Source organism: Heterodontus francisci, chromosome 41, assembly GCF_036365525.1.
Source record: "Heterodontus francisci isolate sHetFra1 chromosome 41, sHetFra1.hap1, whole genome shotgun sequence".
NCBI classification, from domain to species: domain Eukaryota; kingdom Metazoa; phylum Chordata; class Chondrichthyes; order Heterodontiformes; family Heterodontidae; genus Heterodontus; species Heterodontus francisci.
Genome location: NC_090411.1, coordinates 32,153,803 through 32,177,611, shown reverse-complemented (window position 1 = coordinate 32,177,611; position 23,809 = coordinate 32,153,803). Strand labels below are relative to the sequence as shown.

The following is a 23,809-nucleotide window of genomic DNA, read 5'->3' as shown; positions in this document are numbered from 1 at the left end:
CTCTGTTCCGTGGAGAACAGTCTTAACTTTTGCAACTTCTCCTCATAGCTGAAGTCCCTCATCCTGGTAAATTCCTGGTAAACCTCCTCTGCACCCTTCCTAAAGGTTCCTTGACATTCCTCAAATCTGAATGTGCCTCGTGGTTTAGCGTTCTAGCATCACAACTATTTTTGCTAAAGCAGCTTTTTATAATCTGATCAAGTTTGTTACTTGTAAGGATCTGTGTAAAAATAAATCTCCTCATCTCCCCCACTGGTTCTTTTTCTCATGTTTGTGTTCCTCTGCCATCTAAAGCTGTGACATCTGGTTTCATTGCAGAAGTGGTTCAGTCCTGGATTAGGTGATGAAATGTGATGCCTTGGATTAAATCTCTGTTTTACATGGACCAGACAGGGTGGTAGTGATTCACGACCAGAGCCACCAATCACAAGCAACTCAGGAGAGATGCCACCAATGGGCACGGTTGACCCACCTGAACAGAAAATGTATCCAGGTATTTACACCTGTTCTGGTCAAAAAGTATCCGAGATGCAATGAATGTCCTGCAGTCGCAAAGGGTTTTGACCAAACTGATGGACATCACATGGTCACTCAATGGCCACCCAGGTGGACAGCAGACACTTTGGATAAGGCCTGTGGTTACAGATTCAGAGGGAACTATTGCCTGATCCTTTCCACAGGACCTCTTTGAATTCAGTATCACTACTTGTAGGGAGTAGGGATGTCGATCAGTTTTAAAAGCTCAATGTGATGAGATGCATCCTTTGCTATTTGTGAATTTTCACACAATGGCGAAGATTGAATAAGATGACTGGGAACCTCGGTGAGAGATGCAAATGGAATGAGTGAAGATCACTGTTCCCTCTAATTGCCTTTAAGATTTCCACCTGGCTGTTCACCTGTTCATCTTAAAGGCACTGCTGCTTGTGTGCGGCCTATTCCCAATTGCTGAAGTCGGCAATCTCTGCATACTGTGCGGTTCTCAACTCCAATCCCAAGATTAACTTGTAAACGTTGGATAATTACAATTGTAGCATCAACATATGAATCTGTTGATAAGTGTGAAGGAGACAAGTCAAGATCTTGTAGGATTTGCAATGGATGATTCCTACTTGGTATGAAATGTACAATGTGCTGAAATACAAATTGATACATTTATGGAGTAGCTGCTGGTATTGAGTTTCTAAACTGAAGGAAGAGAAAATGTTGAGGGTATGGAAGGAGGTGGTGGGAGGAGAAAATCTATTTAACTCGCTTTGTGGTTTGGGTTATTTGCTTCATGCATTTAATGAAATATGTTCACTCCCTCCAGAAGGACTACATTGGATACAGCTCACATGGAAACTCAGTTACAAAGACTCACGGACTGTCCCTCCCGTGCCTGTAACTAGTGCTCCTTGACTACTAGCGTCAACAAAACCATAGTCATGGGACGAGGTGTTGCTCCTCTGCCCCTGATCACACTGAATAACACCCGACTGGAAGTGGTTATCAGATTCTGCTAATTTGGGTCCATGGTGACAGACACTCTGTCCCTTGATGCAGAGATTGATGCACATAGGGAAAGCAGCTACCCCCTTTTGGCCGACTTGCAAAACATGCATGGGATAACACCGAGCTGATAGTTTATAAAGCCTGTGTTCTCAACACCTTGCTGTACGGCTGTGAAACATGGGAAACTTACAGCTACCAGAAAAAGCTCAATAATTTCCATCTATGCTGTCTGTGGTGCATTATGGGTATGTCCTGGCAGGACAAAATAACAAATGCAGCAGTCCTCTCAAAGGCAGAGCTCCCAAGTGTATCGGCACGAATCAAACAGAGGCTGCTTCGGTGGATCGGACACATCTGCAGGATGGAAGATGGTCGCATACCCAAAGTACGGTGAGGTAACCAGAGCCAGACGACGGGTGGGGTGCCCAAAGCTCCACTTCAAGGCCGCTTGCAAGCGTGACATGAAGACCCTAAACGTTGACTATTGCATCTGGGAGTCACTAGCTGGCAACATATGCTGCGGACTGGCATGCAGTACCATGGCAACAAATGGCCATAGATTGGCACAGGCACCAAGGTCAACAACAACTCATTGTCACTTGGTAACTTCATGTGCAAGAATGTGGCAGAATCTGCCTCTCAAGGATTGGCCATCACAGCCATCAGCAAAGGTTCACCGAGAGAAGACATCCCACCAGCAGGGATCGGGACGGACAGCATAGCTCCGTGGAGAGCTGGCATGGACTTAATGGCCTCCTTCTGTGCTGTAAATGACTAAATGGATTGTTTGCTTAATGCCCATCATCTTTCAAGAGATGGAAGAATACAAACATGTGGTTTATGACTTTTACATATGTAAGGAAATATGTTCACTGCTTTCAAGAGGATTAGATTGGAACATTTCCCTGTTTCCTCCATCGTAAGCAGGCTTCAGTGGAAGGAAATGAGAGCCAGGATAGATTATTTAAAGGAGAAAAGGTGTAAGACTTTCAAAACCATGTCCCTCTCCTCCCCCTTAAAGGACAGTGAAATTATGGCATTTCAGGCTAATTTCCAATTGTAATACACTTCAGTATTTGGAATTTAGGGAGCTTAGACTGTGTGTCTACAACAACCATAGCAGGACATCTGAAGCAGCAGTTATGAATGTGAATGAGTGAGCTACAGTAGGTGTATCCTGCCATCACAACTTAGACTGCAAGTGGTAGCTTAAATCCCAGAACTCCTCATCCCTAGGGAGGGAGACTGGGACTGATGTAGTACAATATTTATCCACTCCAAAGCATCCTTTGCTTTAAGTTGCAGCTAATATTTGTGTATTTAGTAGTGGTGGGCCAGTGGGGAGGGGTGGGAGGGGCAGAGAAAAGGGGAAATAGAGAGAGTTGTGAGTGAGGATAGAGAATATTCAGCACCACTGCTAACAGTTCTTTGGATTTTAGTTTCTGAGGTTCTCCCCAAAACTCTTCCAAAATAAAAGGGCTCTTGGATAAGCTTTTGGGATTTGGTCTTGCCTTATATGCCATTGAGGGACAAAAAGACAGACCACTACCCTAGTGCTTATTTTGTTCAATAGTTCTGAGTGTGACTGTGGAATGTTTTACAACATTTAAAAAAGGTGTTACGGAATAGCAAGCAGAGGTCATGGAAGGAAAATCAAATTTTGACATCTAAGAAACTAAAAAAGTGTTATTCCAGAAGATAGATTAGATAACCCTCTGAACTGAACCCCATGATGAAGCGGTTACACAGCCCAGTGGAATTTTGTTGGATGCAAACTAAATTGTTAACTCAGAATAATGGAATTGTTTAATTTTACAGAGAGGCAAAATCCAGTCCAATATCAAGCAGTTTATTTACAGTTAACATTGCACTTCCACAACAGCCTAGGTCTCAACTCATTGTACAAAGTCACAATTCCCTACACGACAGGTGGATCTTGCACATGATATAAACACAAGTACTACACAACAGACTGCAGGGATCAAGCTCAGTCACTCTCCCCCAGGGTGAGCTTGTCAAACAGGTACTCTCCCATGCCATTGTCAGGCACTCCCAGTCTCTTCAGGTTGGTGATGTGATCTCCAAGCTTCTTGATCATCTTCACTTGCTCATCCAAGTAGTGAGTCTCCAGGAAGTCACAAAGCTGGGGGTGGGGGAGAAAAAGCAGTTAGTTATGTCCAGCAGCAGATACAAAGTAGAGAGAGCTTGGCTTTGACTAAAGACTAAAATTGAAAACCAATTGTTTGAGAACAGGAGGCCATTTGGCCAGTCATGTCTGCACTGGCTTTCCAAAGGGCAATTTATCTTGAGCCATTCCCCTGCCTTCTGCCCATAGCCCAGCACGTTCTTTTCGGAAAAAAGTTCCCTCCATTAAACATGGCTCCTCTTAGTGAATTTGAGATGCTAACCACTTAGAAAACTTTCTTCATGCCACCATTGCTTCTGCTTAAATCTGGAGGGCAGTCGTCAAGAGGTGCAGTGGAGATTCATGCAAGATTTGCATAAGTGCTTATATCCCAGGATCACTGACATTTCACTCAGTTAATAGACCAACATCCCTTCCCTCCACCTGAACACCATACAATCCCCCAACCATCCACCCCAACAGAAGAATCCCAAATGAGCCACCCCAACACAAAACTATGAGAATGGAGACCTTTTGAATGGGAAAAGTTTTTAAACCACCACTTCATTCAATAGACCACATTAACAACTTACATGAGGGTCAGTGTTGCCAGTGGAGAGTTTGTGCAGATCCAGCAGACTCTGGTTCACATCCTTCTCCATCTGCAGAGCTCCCTGCATTGCCTCCAGACCATTGTCCCACTCTTCCTGCTCTGGCTTCTGAAGAGGAAGGTCAGACACTTCACTTACAATGGATTAAAACAAACAAGTAAAAGGTAAACAGGAAGTCCATTTTAGGAACCAAAGTTAGAATATAAAATTTCTGCATTAAAACCACCACAACCACAGAACTGGTTCCCATTTAATTCCATCTAAAAATGATCCAGACAGGAGGCCAATCATTCATTGAATCCAACCTTGATGTCCTCCAAGATAATTCGGCCTCCACGTTTATTCTGGAATTTCAGCAGTTTCTCAGCGTGCTCCCGTTCCTCATGTGACTGCTCCTTGAAGAACTCAGCAAAGTGACGCAGGGCAACATCATCCCGGTCAAAGTAATAGGACTGTGGAGAGAATTTAAACAGCTTCATGGTAGATCTAGATCATAATATTATAGACAAGACCAAATACCCCAATTTGCGAGGTCTCAATCTTTGAGAAAATGGATATTTGTTAACTAGCAAAATTCAATTTATTGTTTTTGAAGGTTCGAGAGGGGAAAGTTATCCTCAAGGAAGGAAACAAGATTGCAATGACCTTGCATTGCAGTCAAGCTAATCTCCAAGCTTTCCCTCCTATTTTTAGGTAGGGACATGAGGATATATTAACCCAAGATCCCATCAGCTGAACGTAAATCACACTACCTTAAAGAAGTTAAAAGTTCTCTGCAGTAGAATGCCAACATTTATCACAACCAAATATCAATGCACCAGAGAGTGTCCAATTACTATCCCATTATTGAGAGTTTTCTGTACAAATTGGCTACTGCATTTCTTATTTTACAAGTGTGTTGACACTAGAAAAACAGCATTTCATTGACTATAAAGTACTTGGGACCTTCTAAGGCAGTAAAAGCTGTCCCACTGATTTCTTTTTTTCTAAAGTAGGAGGAGAATAAGCCATTCCATGGAGACTGAACATTTTCTAATTATTAAATTAAACAATCTAAACATCGGGTTTGTGTTCAGTTACAAACCCAAAGTAGTAACTAAGCTAGTTTTACATATTAAAAAACTCAATAGAGAACAGCTGCTACAAGGAGCAGTCCATTAACTCACAAGAACCACCCCCCCATATTACACACTTGCAGCACTCACTGCTCAAAGAATCCCACTGCTCCCCTCCCCACCCAAATATTTCACAGATAAATATTGTTTAAAGCTAGTTAACTACACTAGAGAAATTCCCACTTTTCAGAATGCAGTAACAAGGAATACAAGACTCACCATAGACAGGTAAACATAGGAGGAATAGAGCTCCAGGTTGATCTGCTTGTTAACAGCATCCTCACAGTCCTTGTGGTAGTTCTGACGCACTTGGGAAGCCATCTTCACTATTGCTATATACTATTACTGCTCACTATCACCTAGAAAATTCGAGCAATGACTTTTTCTCGCATGGTCTCCTGTATTTATACCACTGGGACAGCCTGATTTCAAACAGGGAATGACATCAACAATGATGATTGACATCCCTGATAACCAGTCTGGAATCTCCCATGAATCCAGGCACCAATTAACAATGGGGATGGGGTATTGGGGAGGGAGTGAGGCCCAGAGCCAATCAGAGCCTTGAAGTACATGCAGATTTGGGAGCTGAGTCTCAATGATGTCCCTGCTTTTGGGTTACAGTGTCATAGAAACTTAGAGCGCAGGAGGCCATTTGGCCCTTTGTGTCTGTGCTGGCTAATGGAAGGAGCAGTCATACTTAATGCCCTACTTTTTGTCCATTACCCATTAAGTTTCTGATCCTCAGGCACCTGTCCAACTCCCATTACAATTATTTCTGAAATCGGCTTCCGGCACCTTTTCAGGTCGAGCGTTCCAGATCCCGAGAACTCTCTCAATGAAAAATTTCTCATCTTCTCTCTAGAGTTTTTGTCAATGATTTTGAATCTGTGACCTCCAGTTATTGACCCATTTGCCAGAGGGAATAATTGTTCTCTATCTGTTCTATCAAAACCCTCTCATCACTTTGAAGATCTCTGTTCAATCACCTCTTAACCTTTTCTGTTCCGTGGAGAACAGTCTTAACTTTTGCAACTTCTCCTCATAGCTGAAGTCCCTAATCCCTGGTAAATTCCTGGTAAACCTCCTCTGCACCCTTCCTAAAGGTTCCTTGACATTCCTCAAATCTGAAAGAACCTCGTGGTTTAACATTCTAGCACCACAACCTCAAATTAAATGATAATTTGCTATTTTTTGCTAAAGCAGCTTTTTATAATCTGACCAAGTTTGTTTCTTTGCAAAGGAATTTGATAAAGATAAATTTCATTATCTACCCTCTGGTTCTTTTGCCTCACGTTAGTGTTTCTCTGAAATCTAAAGCTGTGAGATCTGGTTTAATTACAGAAGTGGTTCAGTCCTGGATTAGGTGATGAGATGTGTTGCATTGGATTAAATCTCTGTTTTAGATGGGCCAGGCGGGGTGGCAGCGATTCACATTCAGAGCCACCAATCATGCTACAGTCACAAGCAACTCGGGAGAGATGCCACCAACGGGCACGGTTGACCCACCTGAACAGAAAATGCATCCGGGTATTTACACCTGTTCTGGTCAAAAAGTATCCGAGATGCAGTGAACGTTCTGCAGTCACAAAGGGTTTTGACCAAACTGATGGACATCACATGGTCACTCAATGGCCACCCAGGTGGACAGCAGAGACTTTGTATAAGGCCTGTGGTTACTGGTTCTGAGGGAACTATTGACTGATCATTTCCACAGGACCTCTTTGAATTCAGTATCACTACTTGTAGAGAGTAGGGATGTTGATCAGTATGAAAAGCTCAATGTGATGAGATGCATCCTTTGCTATTTGTGAATTTTCACACAATGGTGATCGTTGAATAAGGTGACTGGGAACCTCGGTGAGAGATGCAAATGGAATGAGTGAAGATCACTGTTCCCTCTAATTGCCTTTAAGATTTCCACCTGGCTGTTCACCTGTTCATCTTAAAGGTACTACTGCTTGTGTGCGGCCTATTCCCAATTGCTGAAGCCTGCAATGTCATTGCATACCGTCCGGTTCTCAACTACAATCCCAAAATTAACTTGTAAACGTTGGATAATTACAATTGTAGCATCAACATATGAACCTATTGATAAGTGTGAAGGGGACAAGTGAAGATCTTGTAGGATTTGCAATGGATGCTTCCTATTTGGTATGAAATGTACAATGTGACGAAGTACAAATTGATACATTTATGAAGTAGCTGCTGGTATTGAGTTTCTAAACTGAAGGGAGAGAAAATGTTGAGGTTAAGGAAGGGGGTGGTGGGAGGAGAAAATCTATTTAACTCACTTTGTGGCTTCTTTCTTTTGGGCCTCCTTATCTCGAGAGACAATGGATACGCGCCTGGAGGTGGTCAGTGGTTTGTGAAGCAGCGCCTGGAGTGGCTATAAAGGCCAATTCTGGAGTGACAGGCTCTTCCACAGGTGCTGCAGAGAAATTTGTTTGTTGGGGCTGTTGCACAGTTGGCTCTCCCCTTGCGCCTCTGTCTTTTTTCCTGCCAACTACTAAGTCTCTTCGACTCGCCACAATTTAGCCCTGTCTTTATGGCTGCCCGCCAGCTCTGGCGAATGCTGGCAACTGACTCCCACGACTTGTGATCAATGTCACACGATTTCATGTCGCGTTTGCAGACGTCTTTATAACGGAGACATGGACGGCCGGTGGGTCTGATACCAGTGGCGAGCTCGCTGTACAATGTGTCTTTGGGGATCCTGCCATCTTCCATGCGGCTCACATGGCCAAGCCATCTCAAGCGCCGCTGACTCAGTAGTGTGTATAAGCTGGGGATGTTGGCCGCTTCAAGGACTTCTGTGTTGGAGATATAGTCCTGCCACCTGATGCCAAGTATTCTCCGAAGGCAGCGAAGATGGAATGAATTGAGACGTCGCTCTTGGCTGGCATACGTTGTCCAGGCCTCGCTGCCGTAGAGCAAGGTACTGAGGACACAGGCCTGATACACTCGGACTTTTGTGTTCCGTGTCAGTGCGCCATTTTCCCACACTCTCTTGGCCAGTCTGGACATAGCAGTGGAAGCCTTACCCATGCGCTTGTTGATTTCTGCATCTAGAGACAGGTTACTGGTGATAGTTGAGCCTAGGTAGGTGAACTCTTGAACCACTTCCAGAGCGTGGTCGCCAATATTGATGGATGGAGCATTTCTGACATCCTGCCCCATGATGTTCGTTTTCTTGAGGCTGATGGTTAGGCCAAATTCATTGCAGGCAGACGCAAACCTGTCGATGAGACTCTGCAGGCATTCTTCAGTGTGAGATGTTAAAGCAGCATCGTCAGCAAAGAGGAGTTCTCTGATGAGGACTTTCCGTACTTTGGACTTCGCTCTTAGACGGGCAAGGTTGAACAACCTGCCCCCTGATCTTGTGTGGAGGAAAATTCCTTCTTCAGAGGATTTGAACGCATGTGAAAGCAGCAGGGAGAAGAAAATCCCAAAAAGTGTGGGTGCGAGAACACAGCCCTGTTTCACACCACTCAGGATAGGAAAGGGCTCTGATGAGGAGCCACCATGTTGAATTGTGCCTTTCATATTGTCATGGAATGAGGTGATGATACTTAGTAGCTTTGGTGGACATCCAATCTTTTCTAGTAGTCTGAAGAGACCACGTCTGCTGACGAGGTCAAAGGCTTTGGTGAGATCAATGAAAGCAATGTAGAGGGGCATCTGTTGTTCACGGCATTTCTCCTGTATCTGACGAAGGGAGAACAGCATGTCAATAGTCGATCTCTCTGCACGAAAGCCACACTGTGCCTCAGGGTTAGGTTATTCATTTTATACATTTAATGAAATATGTTCACTCTCTCCAGAAGGAGTAGATTGGATTCAGCTCACATGGAAATTCAGTTACAAAGACTCATGGACTGTCTCTCCCGTGCCTTTAATTAGTTCTCCTTGACTATAAGCGTCAGGAAAACCATGGTCATGGTACAAGGTGTTGCTCCTCTGCCCCTGATCACACTGAATAACACCCGACTGGAAGTGGTTATCAGATTCTGCATTTCTTTGAGAGATACAAGAAAAACCCCTTTGCAGCAGAAATTGGGATATATTCCAGAAGTCTCTGACAGGCTTCTCATTAACTATAGAAATGTGAGAAAACTATCCCAGGTAGATATTAAAACCAATTTAGTAAGCAGGACTGGGGCAGGAGTTTTTTGTTTTAAACAAAAATTATGTATGGTTTTGTGATCAGATGTTGTAAAGACTAATGTAGTTGGATTTGATTGTTCAATGATTAGTTGATTTGAACAAAGACAAACTAGTTCAATGCTGAATACTTTTATTTCCATTATAATGGAATGAGAAAATTGGAATTAACTACAAACAAAGCATTAATCAGCATTAGGATCACATTTCAATTTGTTCTCTACATAAAGCATCCTAGAGTCTCAATCAACTCAGCATGTGCTTGGTATTTCAGGTTGGATTTCCCCAATTGTAATCTCCTTTAGTACTTTCAATTCAGGGATGATCATAACTTGCCCACAAAGCCCATCAGAAAGTTTAAAGTTATAAAATTGGATGTGAGAGCTACACTAAACACATTCACATGAAGAAGTCAAGACCAGTTAGTTAATTTTATCTCCCAACACCAAACTGCTCTTCCCAGGACAGATATTGACCCCAGGCACTAAAATGGTTAATTATTAAGTCACTAGAAAACATTGGTATTTTAAACAACTGAATTATCTGATATTCATGAATTGAAGTTTACAGATTTATTATAGCAGTGTGATTGATAATCACTAGTAACATGCTCTTGTATTCAGTAACCTACTTCAATATCTAGAGGGCAGAGACATTTACAGAGGGAAGTCTAGAGCAAGCTCTGAATACCCATCTCAGACCAAGAGTTTGGTCAGCTGCTTTCTCTCCTCCTGTGGCTTAGTGTCGCTTTTATTCAGTAATGCTCTGGTGAAGCTTCTTGCAATGGTTTTACAATGTTAAAGGTGATCATCTAATGTACAATGTGTATTAAAGCATTTCTACAAATTGAGGTTAGCCCTTCAACAGGTCACCCTGAATACCCCCAAAAAAAAAAAATCAAATGGGAAATGAGAGCTCTTGTATAGCCCAGTATAAATTTCTATCCAACATAAGGCACATGTTAATCTGAAAAAGGGAACCATTAAAATGAGGCAAAATTCAGTCCAACATTGAGCAGTTTATTTACAGTTAACATTACACTCCACATCAAGACCAGGTCCCAACTCTTTGTACAAAGATTCAAGCCATTGTTCCCTACAGAGCAGGAGTGCCTTAACAAAATTATAAGAATCATGAGCACTAAATACAGCAAGCTTGAACTCTGCAGTCAGTTCAGTCACTCTCCCCCAGAGAGAGAGTGTCAAACAGGTACACTCCCATGCCATTGTCAGGGGCTCCCAGTCTCTTCAGGTTGGTGATGTGATCTCCAAGCTTCTTGATCATCTTCACTTGCTCATCCAAGTAGTGAGTCTCCAGGAAGTCACACAACTGAAAAGGGGAAAAACAAGTTATGTCCAGCAGATCAAGAAATATCCGAGCACCCCTCAAGGGTTCAATTTTAGTCCTCTGGTATTATAGGATAATTAAGTGATGCCAGAGAGCTTTGGGATGAAAGAAAAAAAAAAAATTAAATCCCAGGATCACTGGGATCCATGTACTCAATGTCCACAGTACATCAGCCTCCCGGCCCTCTCAACTGTCCTTTTCCAAAACCAGGATTGACATCAACACAAACCTATTGCAAACAGAAATCCTCTGAACAGGCTCAAGGACTGCAAGGTTCATGAACTCCAACTTAGCCAATAGCTCACATTAAATAACTTACATGAGGGTCAGTGTTGCCAGTGGAGAGTTTGTGCAGATCCAGCAGACTCTGGTTCACATCCTTCTCCATCTGCAGAGCTCTCTGCATTGCCTCCAGACCATTGCTCCACTCATCCTGCTCTGGCTTCTAAAGAGGAAAGTCAGACAGTTCACTTACAATGGATTAAAACAAAAACAAAAACGAGAAAGTAGAAGGTAAACAATGGGGAAAAGCAACCAGTGGGTCACCAAAGTATACAATTACTGCATTAAACCATGGAATCAATTCTCTCAAATACTTTCTAAAGCATCAGTTTACAGACAGGAGGCCACACATTCGTTAAACCCAACCTTGATATCCTCCAAGATGATTCGGCCTCCACGTTTATTCTGGAATTTCATCAGTTTCTCAGCGTGCTCCCGTTCCTCATGTGACTGCTCCTTGAAGAACTCAGCAAAGTGACGCAGGGCAACATCATCCCGGTCAAAATAATAGGACTGTGAAGAGAATTTGAAGCATAGAATTAATGCCAGACCCCGATCTCATTATACAATAAGATTTCCTGCCAAGTTAATATCTCATTATTAGTTCACTAGCAAAAAACTCAATTCATTTCATAATCATTGAACATGCTTAATAGCCCCTCCTCCTTTCTCTACAGAAGAAAATCAGCAAATTAAAATGAAGTTTGGGAATACATTTCATGTCAAGTCAAACAACCAGCATGTTCCTGTTAGATGGAAGGGCGAGGCTGGCAAGTTTAGGGAACCTTGGTTGACAAGGGATATTGAGGGTCTGTTCAAGACAAAGGAGGAAGAATGTCAGGTATAGGCAGCTGGGATCGAGAGAGTCCCTCGAGGAGTATAGGGACGTAGGGCTACACTTAAGGAAATTAGGAGGGCAAAAAGGGGCCATGAGATTTCCCTGACAGATAAGATAAAGGAGAATCCTAAAGGATTCTATAAATATATAGAGAGTAAAAGGGTAGCTAGGGAGAGTGTGGGTCCCCTTAAGGATCAGTGTGGCAATCTATGTGTGGAGGCACGGGAAATGGGCGAGGTCTTAAATGAATATTTCTCATCTGTGGAGAAGGTCATGGAAGCTAGTGAGTTCAAGGGAGGGAACACAGATCCTGGAGCATATCAACATTACAAAGGAGAAGCTGTTGGAGGTTTTGAAGCACATTAAGGTGGATAAATCCCCAGGGCCTGACCAGGTGTATCCTTGGATGCTATGGGAAACAAGGGAGGAGATTGCTGGGGCCCTGGCAGAGGTTTTTGTATCATCGATAGCCACGGGTGAGGTACCGGAAGATAGCTAATGTTGTGCCTTTAAGAAGGGCAGCAGGGATAAACCAGGGAACTACAGGCCGGTGAGCCTTACATCAGTGGTGGGAAAGTTATTGGAAGGGATTCAGAGAGACAGGATTTATATGCATCTGGAAAGGCATGGTCTGATTAGGGATAGTCAGCATGGCTTTGTGCGTGGGACATCATGTCTCAAATTTGATTGAGTTTGAGGTGACCAAGAGGATTGATGAGGGCAGGGCAATGGATGCTGTCTACATGGATTTTAGCAAGGCCTTTGACAAGGTTCTGCATGGTAGGCTGGTCCAGAAGGTTCGAACACATGGGATCCAGGGTGCACTAGCAGATTGGATACAAAATTGGCTTGGTGATAGGAGGCAGAGGGTGGTATTGGAGGGTTGTTTTTCAGATTGAAGGCTGGTGACCAGTGGTGTGCAGCAGGGATAGGTGCTGGGCCCTCTGTTTGTCATATGTATTAATGACTTGGATGTGAATGTAAGGGGCATGATTAGTAAGTTTGCAGATGACACCAAAATTGGTGGTATAGTGGACAGTGAAGAATGTTGTCCAAGGTTACAACAGGATATAGATCAACTGGGCAAGTGGGCAAGAGAGTGGCAAATGGAATTTAATGCAGACAAGTACAAAGTGATGTATTTTGTAAAGTTAAACCAGGGCAAGACATATACAGTGAATGGCAGAGCCCTGGGGAGTGTTGTTGAGCAGAGAGACCTTGGGTTGCAAGTACATAGTGTCCTGAAAGTGGCAACACAGGTAGGCAGGGTGGTGAAGAAGGCCTATGGCTTGCTTGCCTTCATCAGTCCGAGGCATTGAGTACAAGAGTTGGGACGTCATGTTACAGTTGTACATAGCATTGGTTAGGCCGCATTTGGAGTACTGTGTGCAGTTCTGGTCACCACACTACAGGAAAGATGTGATTAAGCTAGAGAGGGTGCAGAAAAGATTCAAGGATGTTGCCTGGTTTGGAGGGCTTGAGTTATAAAGAGAGAGATTGGATAGGCTGGGTCTGTTTTCCCTGGAGTGAAGGAGGCAGAGAGGGGACATGATAGAGGTATATAAAATTATGAGAGGCATAGATAGGGTAGATAGCCAGAGTCTGTTTCCCATGGTAGGGGTGACTAAAACTAGAGGGCATAGATTTAAGGTGAGGGGGAGGAGGTTTAAAGGGGATCAAAAGGGGTAAATTTTTCACAAAGAATAGTGGGTATCTGGAATGAGCTGCCAGAGGAGGTGGTGGAGGCAGGAACAGTAGCAACATTTAAGAGGCATCTGGACAGGTACTTGAATGAGCAAGGCATAGAGGGATATGGAATTAATTCAGACAGGATTAGTATAGATAGGCATTATGGTCAGCATGGACACAGTGGGCCAAAGGGCCTGTTTCTATGTTGTACAACTCTATAACCTTAGTGCTGGATAAGTGGAACCTCCTACTTTCCACCATTCAGATAGGATGTTAAAGCAAGGTTCCCATTTGTCCTCTTGGGATGGGAAATAACACAGCACTATTTCAAAGAAGAGAGTTCTCCCCAGGGTCCAGGCCAATATTTATTTCACAGCCAAAACCACCAAGAGATAATCTGATTACCTCACTTGGCAAGATTCCATTGTGCACAAATTGGCTGTTTTGTTACAATGGCAACACTGAAAGGAACAAAAATACTTCATTGGTTGCAAAGCACTTTGAACCATCAAGGTAGCAAAAAAAGACAGTAATTAATATTGATCCATACTAAACTAAATATTGGGCATGGAACAAACCTCTAATTCCAGTAGTTTTACACAATATAGTTCAATAGTAAACAAGATTTCAACCCCAGGATTCTCAGTAGTTCTTATCCACACAAAGAGGAAAGCAAACTAGAGAGAACCAACCAACAGTTCACCAACTACAATCACCTCATTGTTGACATTTGTCAAAATTCACAAACATTTGACCAGGTTTGTGCTCATCAGTTACACAGGCAGCAGCTGAGCTTGTTTCATATATTAAACCTCAATAGAGAGCAGCTACTAAAAGGAACAGTCCATTAACTTATCATCCCCTTGTATTACACACTTCAAAACATTCACTTCCCAAAAGGTTTCTTCTCCCAACAGAGAAAGGAAAGAGAACTAAAGCTTTAAACAGTGAACTGGAGAAATTCACACTTTTGATAGTACAATAACAAAGAACACAAGACTCACCATGGACAGGTAAACATAGGAGGAATAGAGCTCCATGTTGATCTGCTTGTTAACAGCATCCTCACAGTCCTTGTGGTAGTTCTGACACACTTGAGAAGCCATCTTCACTATCTCTATACACTATTATCTGAAACTAAACCTTTCTCATACAAGCTCTTGGATTTATATTCTTGGTCAGACTGCATTCAAACAGGGAATGACATCACCAATGATTGACAATCCCTGATAGCCAGTCAGGAATCTTCCATAAATCCAGGGACCAATAAACAAAGGAGAGGAGTTGTGGGGCAGGGGGGTGATGCCCAGAGCCAATCAGAGCTTTGAAATAGAAGCAGGTTTGACAGATTAGTCTCGATGATGTCATTACTTTTGGGTTCCTTGACCACCTTCAAATCTGAAAATGTCTTGTTGTTTAACGCTTTCATTTGAATTAAATGATAATTTGTTACTTTCACTGAGGTGGCTTTTCATAATCGGGCCCAGTTTATTACTTGCAAGGAACTGTGGAGCTGATACAATATTGAAAGCAATCAAGTCGTCTTGAGTGAATTTGCAAACCAACCATTGGACAGAGAAATGGAAATGAGAGAATGAGAGGGAGTGAACATTACTGAATACAGTGTCACCCACAGATCATCTTCAGCTGCTTCATCAATGATCTTCCCTCCATCATAAATTGAGAAGTGGGGATGTTCACTGATGATTGCACAGTGTTCAGTACCATTCGCAACTCCTCAGATACTGAAACTCCCAGTGTCGACAAGCAGCAAGACCTGGACAACATTTAGGATTGAGTTGATAATTGGCAAGTAACATTCACAGGTGCCAGGCAATGACAATCCAACACGAGAAAACCTAACCATCTCCTCTTGACATTCAACGGTACTATCATCACTGAATGTTCCACCATCAGCATCCTGGAGATTACCATTGAAGAGAAACTTGCCTGAACCAGCCATATAAATACCGTAACTACAAAAGTGGGCCAGATGCTAGGAATTCTGTGGTGAGTAATTCTCCTTCTGACTCCCAAACTGGTCAACCATCTACAAGGCACGAGTCAGGAGTGTGATGGAATACTCTCCACTTGCCTGGATGAGCGCAGCTCCAACAATACTCAAGAAGCTTAATTCCATCCAGGACAAAGCAGCCCCATTGATTGGCACCCCATCCACACTCTGTCCACACAGTGGCAGCAGTGTGTACCATCTGTAAGATGCACTGCAGCAACTCACCAAGGCTCCTTGAACAGCAGCTTCGAAACACGTGACCCCTACCGCCGAGAAGGATAAAGGCAGCAGACACATGGGAACAGCACCACCTGCAAGTTCCCCTCCAAGTCACACACCATCCTGTCTTGGAACTATATCATCGTTCCTTCACTGTCGCTGGGTCAAAATCCTGAAACTCCATCCCTAACAGCACTGTGGGTGTACCTCACACGGACTGCAGAGGTTCAAGAAGGTGGCTCACCAGCACCTTCTCAAGGGCAATTAGGAATGAGTAACAAATGCTGGCCTTGCCAGCGACATCCACAACCCATGAAAGAAAAAAATAAGCCCCGTCTCCATTTGCTGTAGTGTGTTTTGGGGCAGGCTTTATGGGCCAGCTGTCTTTTCCTGCCCATTAATTCTGTATGTTAGATGAGTCCTTTTATGGTTAACTTTCCATGAGGCTAAAGAATATTTGAATCAGATTAAAATGATGATACTCTGACTTATAGTAGGTTTATACAGTACAGAAGGAGGCCAATCAGCCCACCGTGCCTATGCTGGCTCATTGAAACAGCTATCCAATCAGTCGCATTGGCTTGGACTTTCCCCATGGCCCTGCAATTTAGTTCCTTTTCGAGTATATATCCAACTTCCTCTTCAAAGTTATTATTGAATCTGTTTCCAGCACCCTTTCAGACAGTGCATTCCAGATCATATCAGCTCGCTGCTTAAAAGTAATTCTCATCTCTCCCCTTTGGTTCTTTTGTCTCACATTGGTGTTTGTCTGAGATCCAATGTGTTGACATCTGGTTTCGTTGCAAAAGTGGTTGAGTCCTGGATTAGGTGATGAGATGTGTTGTCTTGGATTAAATCTGTGTTTTAGATGGCAGGACAAAATCACAAATGTGGCAGTCCTCTCAAAGGCAGAGCTCCCAAATGTGTTGGCGCCGATCAAACAGAGGCAGCTTTGGTGGATCGGACATGTCTGCAGGATGGAAGATGGTCACATACCCAAGGTCTGGTGAGATAGCCAGAGGCAGATCAGTGGGGCAGCCAAAACTCCACTTCAAGGATGCTTGTAAGCATGATATGAAGACCCTAAAGGTCGAATATCACACCTGGGAGGCACCAGCTGGCACAAGAGGGAAATGGTGACTTATCCTCTGGACTGGCGTGCACTACCATGCCAACAAATGGCCAGAGTAGATTGACACAGGTGCCAATGCCAAAAACAACTCAGCATCACTTGGTAACTTCAGGTGCAGCACTTGTGGCAGAATGTGCCAATCAAGGATTGCCCTTCATAGCCATCAGCAAAGGTGCACCAAGAGAAGACACCCCAATGATAGGGATCAAGCCAGGGACTGGGACTGACAGCATAGCTCCGTGGAGAGCTGATATGGACTCAATGGGCTCCTTCTGTGCTGTAAATAACTAAATGGTTTGTTCACTTCATGTCCATCATCTTTCATAGATGGAAGGATGCCAACATGTAGTTTCAGCTTCATGCATTTAATGAAATATGTTCACTGCTTCCAGCAGCATTAGATTGGGGTACATTTCCACACACTCTCCTCTGACTGCACCACCTTATCCAAACTTTTTTGGAAGGGGAATGAGAGCCTAGATAAATTTATTCAATAGAGAGGTACAAGATTTTCAAAATAAAGTCCCTCCTCTACCCCAGAATCCATACCTTCTCCCTCCTGATAGGAGGGTGAGATTTATTTTTATTTCGAGATACAGCACTGAAACAGGCCCTTTGGCCCGAGTCTGTGCCGACCAACCACCACCCATTTGTACTAACCCTACAGTAATCCCATATTCCCTACCGACACTAGCGGCAATTTATAATGGCCAATTTACCTATCACCTGCAAGTCTTTGGCTGTGGGAGGAAACCGGAGCACCCAGCAAAAACCCACGCAGACACAGGGAGAACTTGCAAACTCCGCACAGGCAGTACCCAGAATCGAACCCGGGTCCCTGGAGCTGTGAGGCTGCGGTACTAACCACTGCGCCACCCAATTATGGCAGTTTGGGTTAATTTCCAAGTCACACAATTGTAATGCATCCCAATATTTGGAATTCAGATTTTGTGAATACAACAGCCATAGCAGGAAGGCTGAAGCAGCAGTTATGAATTTGAGTGAGCTAGAGCAGGTATATCCCACCGTCAGAACTCAGACTGAGACTGGTAGCTCATTAAATACCAGAACTGCTCATTCCTAGGGCAGATACTGGGACTGAAATAGTACAACATTAACTCATTCCAAAGCATCCTTTTCCATTTTAAAAGGAGTTGCAGTTAATATTTGTGTATTTAGGCATTAGTGAAATTTGTCAGTGAAGCAGAGAATATTCAGCACCAGTGGGAAGAGTTCTTTGTACATAAGCTTCTAGTGTTCTCTCAAACCTCTTCCTAACATCCCTTTAAAGAAAAAAAAAGCACACACTTCTTTGACTAAGCTTTTGGTCACTGTCTTCTCTTCTTGTATCTCAATGTCATATTTTGTTTAACAATTTTGGAATGTTTTACAATGTGTAAGTGCAGGCTGCTCTCAAAATGCAATAATCATTGAAAGGATCGAAGGAAACTGCACATCTTTTAAAAAAAAAAAACCAAAACAAAAAAACAAAAAGTGTTATTACAGATTGGAATATTAGATAACCTTAAACTGAACCCCACAACACAGCTGTGCTATAACCCAGTGGAATTCCTGTCTGATGCAAACCACATTATAAAGTTAAACATTTCCATTATTCCAAATTAACATAAAGAGGCAAAATTCAGTCCAATATTGAGCAGTTTATTTACAATTAACATGACACTTCCACAAGAGACTCAACACATTGTACAAAAGACAACTCCCCAAAGAATAGGGCAAATCTTGCACACTATTACATTAACAGGAATGCCAAACACAATGAACTGACTGCAGTGACTGAGTCAGTCACTCTCCTCCAGCGTGAGCTTGTCAAACAGGTACTCTCCCATGCCATTGTCAGGGGCTCCCAGTCTCTTCAGGTTGGTGATGTAATCTCCAAGCTTCTTGATCATCTTCACTTGCTCATCCAAGTAGTGAGTCTCCAGGAAGTCACACAACTGAGTGGGTGGGAGGAAAAAAAAAGAGCAGCTAGTTATATCCAGTGGATACCAAGCATTTTAATCCAAAGTAAATTGTTTTTGCACAGGAGGCAATTTGGCCAGTCATGTCCATGCTGGCTCTCAAAAAGCCATTTACCTAGAGCCACTCCCCTACCCATAGCCCAGCATATTCCTCCTTTTGGAAAACAAATCAATTCCCTCCATTAAACCTGCCTCCACCACTCAGGTAGTGCATTTCAGATCCCAACCACTTGGTGTGATATTTTTCATGTCCCTCTTGGACTGGGGGATAGTCAAGAGGTGCCACTGGGATTGATGTAAAATTTGTTCTGATGCACAACAATTGCTATTCAGTAGCTGCTTCAACCACAGGATCACAAACACTTGACTAGTCAGTATTTAAATTAGACTAACCTCCCTGCTCTCCACCCAAACACTATCCACCACCCACCCCCAATCAGAAGAAACTCAAGTGAGAAAATTCAACAAAGTTATTGGGAATAGAGATCTTCTGAACAGGAAAGTTTTTACCAGCTCCACTTTATCCAATAGCCCACATTCAGAACTTACATGAGGGTCAGTGTTGCCAGTGGAGAGTTTGTGCAGATCCAGCAGACTCTGGTTCACATCCTTCTCCATCTGCAGAGCTCTCTGCATTGCCTCCAGACTATTGCTCCACTCATCCTGCTCTGGCTTCTGGAAATGAAAGTCAGACAGTTCATTTACACTGGATTAAAGAAAACAAGAAAAAAAAAAAAAGTAGTCCATGTTATTAAGAACCAATGTGTTCGAATATACAATTACTGCATTAAACCATGGAATCAATTCTCTCAAATACTTTCTAAAGCATCAGTTTACAGACAGGAGGCCACACATGCATTAAATCCAACCTTAATGTCCTCCAAGATGATTCGGCCTCCACGTTTATTCTGGAATTTCATCAGTTTCTCAGCGTGCTCCCGTTCCTCATGTGACTGCTCCTTGAAGAACTCAGCAAAGTGACGCAGGGCAACATCATCCCGGTCAAAGTAATAGGACTGTGGAGAGAATTTAAACAGCTTCATGCTAGATCTAGATCAGAATATAGAATTGAAGACAAATTGCCCCATTTAGTGAGCTCTCAATCTTTGAAAAATAGATAAAAGTGTTAACTAGCAAAAAAGTCAATTTACTATTTTTGAATGTTCAGAGGGGGATGTTATCCAATAAGGAGGAAAATTCAATGACCAAGGATTGAAACAAGATTTTCAGATTACATGTCATCTCCAGACAAACTCATCTCAATCTGTCCCTACTCCCATTTCCAGGCATTCACAGGACAATATAGCAACTCAAGCCCCCCCCCCCCACCCATAGCCAAAATAAGCTGGATTTAAAACATCACAACACTTCAAAAAAAAACATGGAGATTCTCAGCTGTCCCCTGCCAACATTTCTCAACTATAATTCACTAAACCAGTGAATCTAATTACTCTCATTGTCAAGACAGAGAACTTCCTGCACACAAATTGGCTCTTACGTTTCCTACATCAGTGTTTACATTACAAAAACAAACAAACTATAAGTTACTTGGACATCCTAGGTCAGTGAAAGGTGTCAAATGACAACTTAAAAAAAAAGTCATTCCATTGACAAACATTTTTCTTCAAAAGAAAAAAAAAAATCATGTTTGTGCTCAGTTACAAACTCAAGTAGTAACTAAACTAGTTTCACATATAAAACCTCAATAGAGATCAGCTGCTACAAGGACCAGCCTCCCCTCCCTGTATTACACACTTGCAGCACTCACAGCTAAAAGAATTTCCATCCCCCTCTCCCCACAACTTTTCAAGGAAAGAAATATTGTTTAAAACTAGTTAACTACACAAGAGAAATTACAACTATCAGAATGCAGTGACAAGGAATACAAGACTCACCATGGACAGGTAAACATAGGAGGAATAGAGCTCCAGGTTGATCTGCTTGTTAACAGCATCCTCACAGTCCTTGTGGTAGTTCTGACACACTTGAGAAGCCATCTTCACTTTTACTATACACTATTACTACCACCTAGAAAGTTCCACAACTTACACTTACCTTTTCTAACACAATCTCTTGTTTTATACCACTGGCACAGCCTGATTTCAAACAGGGAATGACATCACCAACGACGATTGACATCCCTGATAGCCAGTCAGGAATCTCCCATGAACCCAGGTACCAATTAACATAGGGGAGGGGCTATTAGGGAGGGGCAGAGACCCAGAGCCAATCAGAGCTTTGAAGTACAGGCAGATTTGGGAGCTTAGTCTCGATGATGTCACTGCTTTTGTTCTCTATCTGTTCTATCAAACCCTCTCATCACTTTGAAGATCTCTGTTCAGTCACCTCTTAACCTTCTCTGTTCCATGGAGAACAGTCTTAACTTTTGCAACTTCTCCTCACAGCTGAAGTCCCTCATCCCTGGTAAATTCCAGGTAAACCTCCTTTGCAACCTTCCTGAAGATTCCTTGACACTCTATACATCTGACAGTACCTCGTGGTTTAACATTCCAGCATCACAACTTCAAATTAAATGATAATTTGCTACTTTTGCTAAAGTAGCTTTTTATAATCTGACCAAGTTTACTACTTGTAAGGATCTGTGTAAAAATAATTCTCCTCATCTCCCCCATTGGTTCTTTTGCCTCAAGTTTGTGTTCCTCTGAGATCTAAAGCTGTGACATCTGGTTTCATTGCAGAAGTGGTTTAGTCTTGAATTAGGTGATGAGATGTGTTGCCTTGGATTAAATCTCTTTTTAGATGGACCAAACCGGGTGGCAGTGAGTCACATCTGGAGCCAGCAGTCACGCTAAAGGCACGAGCCTCTCAGGAGAGATGCCACCAATGGGCACAGTTGACCCACCTGACCTGAAAATGTATCCGGGTATTTACACCTGTTCTGGTCAAAAAGGATCCGAGATGCAGTGAATGTCCTGCAGTCGCAAAGGGTTTTGACTAAAAACCAATGGCCACCATGTGGTCACTCAATGGCCACCCGAGACTTTGATTAAGGCCTGTGGTTACTGGTTTTGAGGAAACTATTGATTGATCCTTTCCACAGGACCACTTTGAATTATCACAGTAGCTGTAGGAAGTAGAAATGTTGATTACAAAAAGCTTAAGGTGATGAAAAGTATCCTTTGGCATTTGTGAATTTTCATAAATAGTAAAGGCCAAATAAAGTGACAGGAAACTTCAAATGTCTGAAGACAATTTCATTGCAATTCTCAATTAAATTCCTAAAGTTAACTTGTAAACTTTAGATAATTATAGTTGCAGCATTGTTTAAATCCATCTATAGGGGTGAAGGAGACAATTGGAGATCCAGTAGGATTTGGAAAGGATGATTCTTATTTGGTATGTAATGTACAATGTACCTAAATACTATTTGATATATTAGTGAAGGAGCTGCTAGTAGTTACTTTATAAATTGACAGGAGAAAATAGCTATTTAGTTCTTGACTACTTTTGCTTCGTGCATTTAATGAAATCCAATCTAATCTTTCTGGAAGGATTGAATTTAAGTGAGCTCCACACATATCCCTCTGGCTTCAATGAAACCCTTTTTAAAAAAAAATCTGAAGGAGCGAGCACCTAGATATATTGTTTAGTAGAGGAAACAAGTGCAAGACTTTCAGAACTGAAGTTCAATCCTTTCCCAATAATGAATCCATACTTTCTCCACCCCTCCCCCAACTCCTAAAAGCCCACTGTAATTACAGAAGTTCAGATTGATTTCCCAAGTCACCCAACTAATTCTATTTAGTAGGGAGTTCAGGGAACTCACCTCAAATGCTGAATGGCCTTTTTGCCCACAAAGCTCATTAGGAAATCTAAAGTTATAGATTTTGTCAAGAGCCACCCTAGCTATCCCAGTGGGATTGGTAGATTCTGAAGTAGCTCTGCCCAAGGCCAATACTAATCTTAAATTGAGCCTTGGATGGAAATAGAGAGACATTACATCACAACGCATTATTTGTAATTTAAGCCAACAGTTGTAATAGCTGATATTTCATGCATTGAAGGTTAGGTGTCATTAAAGCAGAGAGTGACTGAGCACCAGTGGTACCATTCACTTGGGCTCTAAGCTCTGGAGTTCCCTCCCCAAAATGTCATTGCATTTGAGAACAACTCTCACCATCTCTTTGGTGAAGAGTTTGGTCAGCTGCCTTCTCTCCTTATGTGGAGGAGAGTCACTTCTGTTTGCAAAGTGCTTCATGGGAGCATTACTAACATTAAAAAAGGTGCTATATAAACACATTATAGTATTAGAATTTCTTACATATGGCTGCAGTAGTCATTGCAGTTGCTAATTACAACTCAGTACACAATTGAGCAAAGACCTTCAACATGTGACCCTGATCATTACAAGTCGAGCATTAATCATAATTGGGAAGGGAGTAAATGAAAGTCATAGGGTTGACTGGTAATAAAAGCTATTGCACAGGCCAGGTGTAATTTGAATGAAAAACCACTGGATACTGAAAAGACAATAGAAAATGCTGGAAATACTCAGGTCAGCAGCTGTGGAGAAAGACATTCCAGATCTATTTATCAGATTAACCTAATGAGATGCTGCTTAACCAGTAGTTTAATTCTTTTTATCCAATGTGAACTGTTAATCTGCAAAATACAACACAATGGAGGCAAAACCCAGTCCAATATTGAGTAGTTTATTTACAGTTAACATTGCACTACACACAGACACCAGGTTTCAATTCCACAAACTCTTACATCCACAATTAGAGAAAACATGAGCACTAAACACAGCAAGCTTGAACCCTGCAGTCAGTTCAT

General features: G+C 42.5%; 2 protein-coding genes across 2 annotated transcripts; both read right to left on the bottom strand.

Moving 5' to 3' along the window:
- Positions 1-3,481: 3,481 nt before the first annotated feature.
- LOC137353584 (ferritin heavy chain B-like) lies at positions 3,482-14,771 on the bottom strand. The gene is made up of 6 exons (XM_068019944.1): positions 14,670-14,771; positions 11,505-11,651; positions 11,176-11,301; positions 4,536-4,682; positions 4,213-4,338; positions 3,482-3,637 (listed from the first exon to the last, which is right to left on the bottom strand). Exons 1-6 carry the CDS (start codon positions 14,769-14,771, stop codon positions 3,482-3,484), a joined length of 804 nt encoding a protein of 267 aa, XP_067876045.1.
- A 3,977-nt stretch (positions 14,772-18,748) lies between these two features.
- LOC137353692 (ferritin heavy chain B-like) lies at positions 18,749-21,009 on the bottom strand. Its single transcript, XM_068020053.1, has 4 exons — positions 20,908-21,009; positions 19,882-20,028; positions 19,562-19,687; positions 18,749-18,988 (listed from the first exon to the last, which is right to left on the bottom strand). Exons 1-4 carry the CDS (start codon positions 21,007-21,009, stop codon positions 18,833-18,835), a joined length of 531 nt encoding a protein of 176 aa, XP_067876154.1. The 3' UTR covers positions 18,749-18,832.
- Between the last annotated feature and the right edge of the window lie 2,800 nt (positions 21,010-23,809).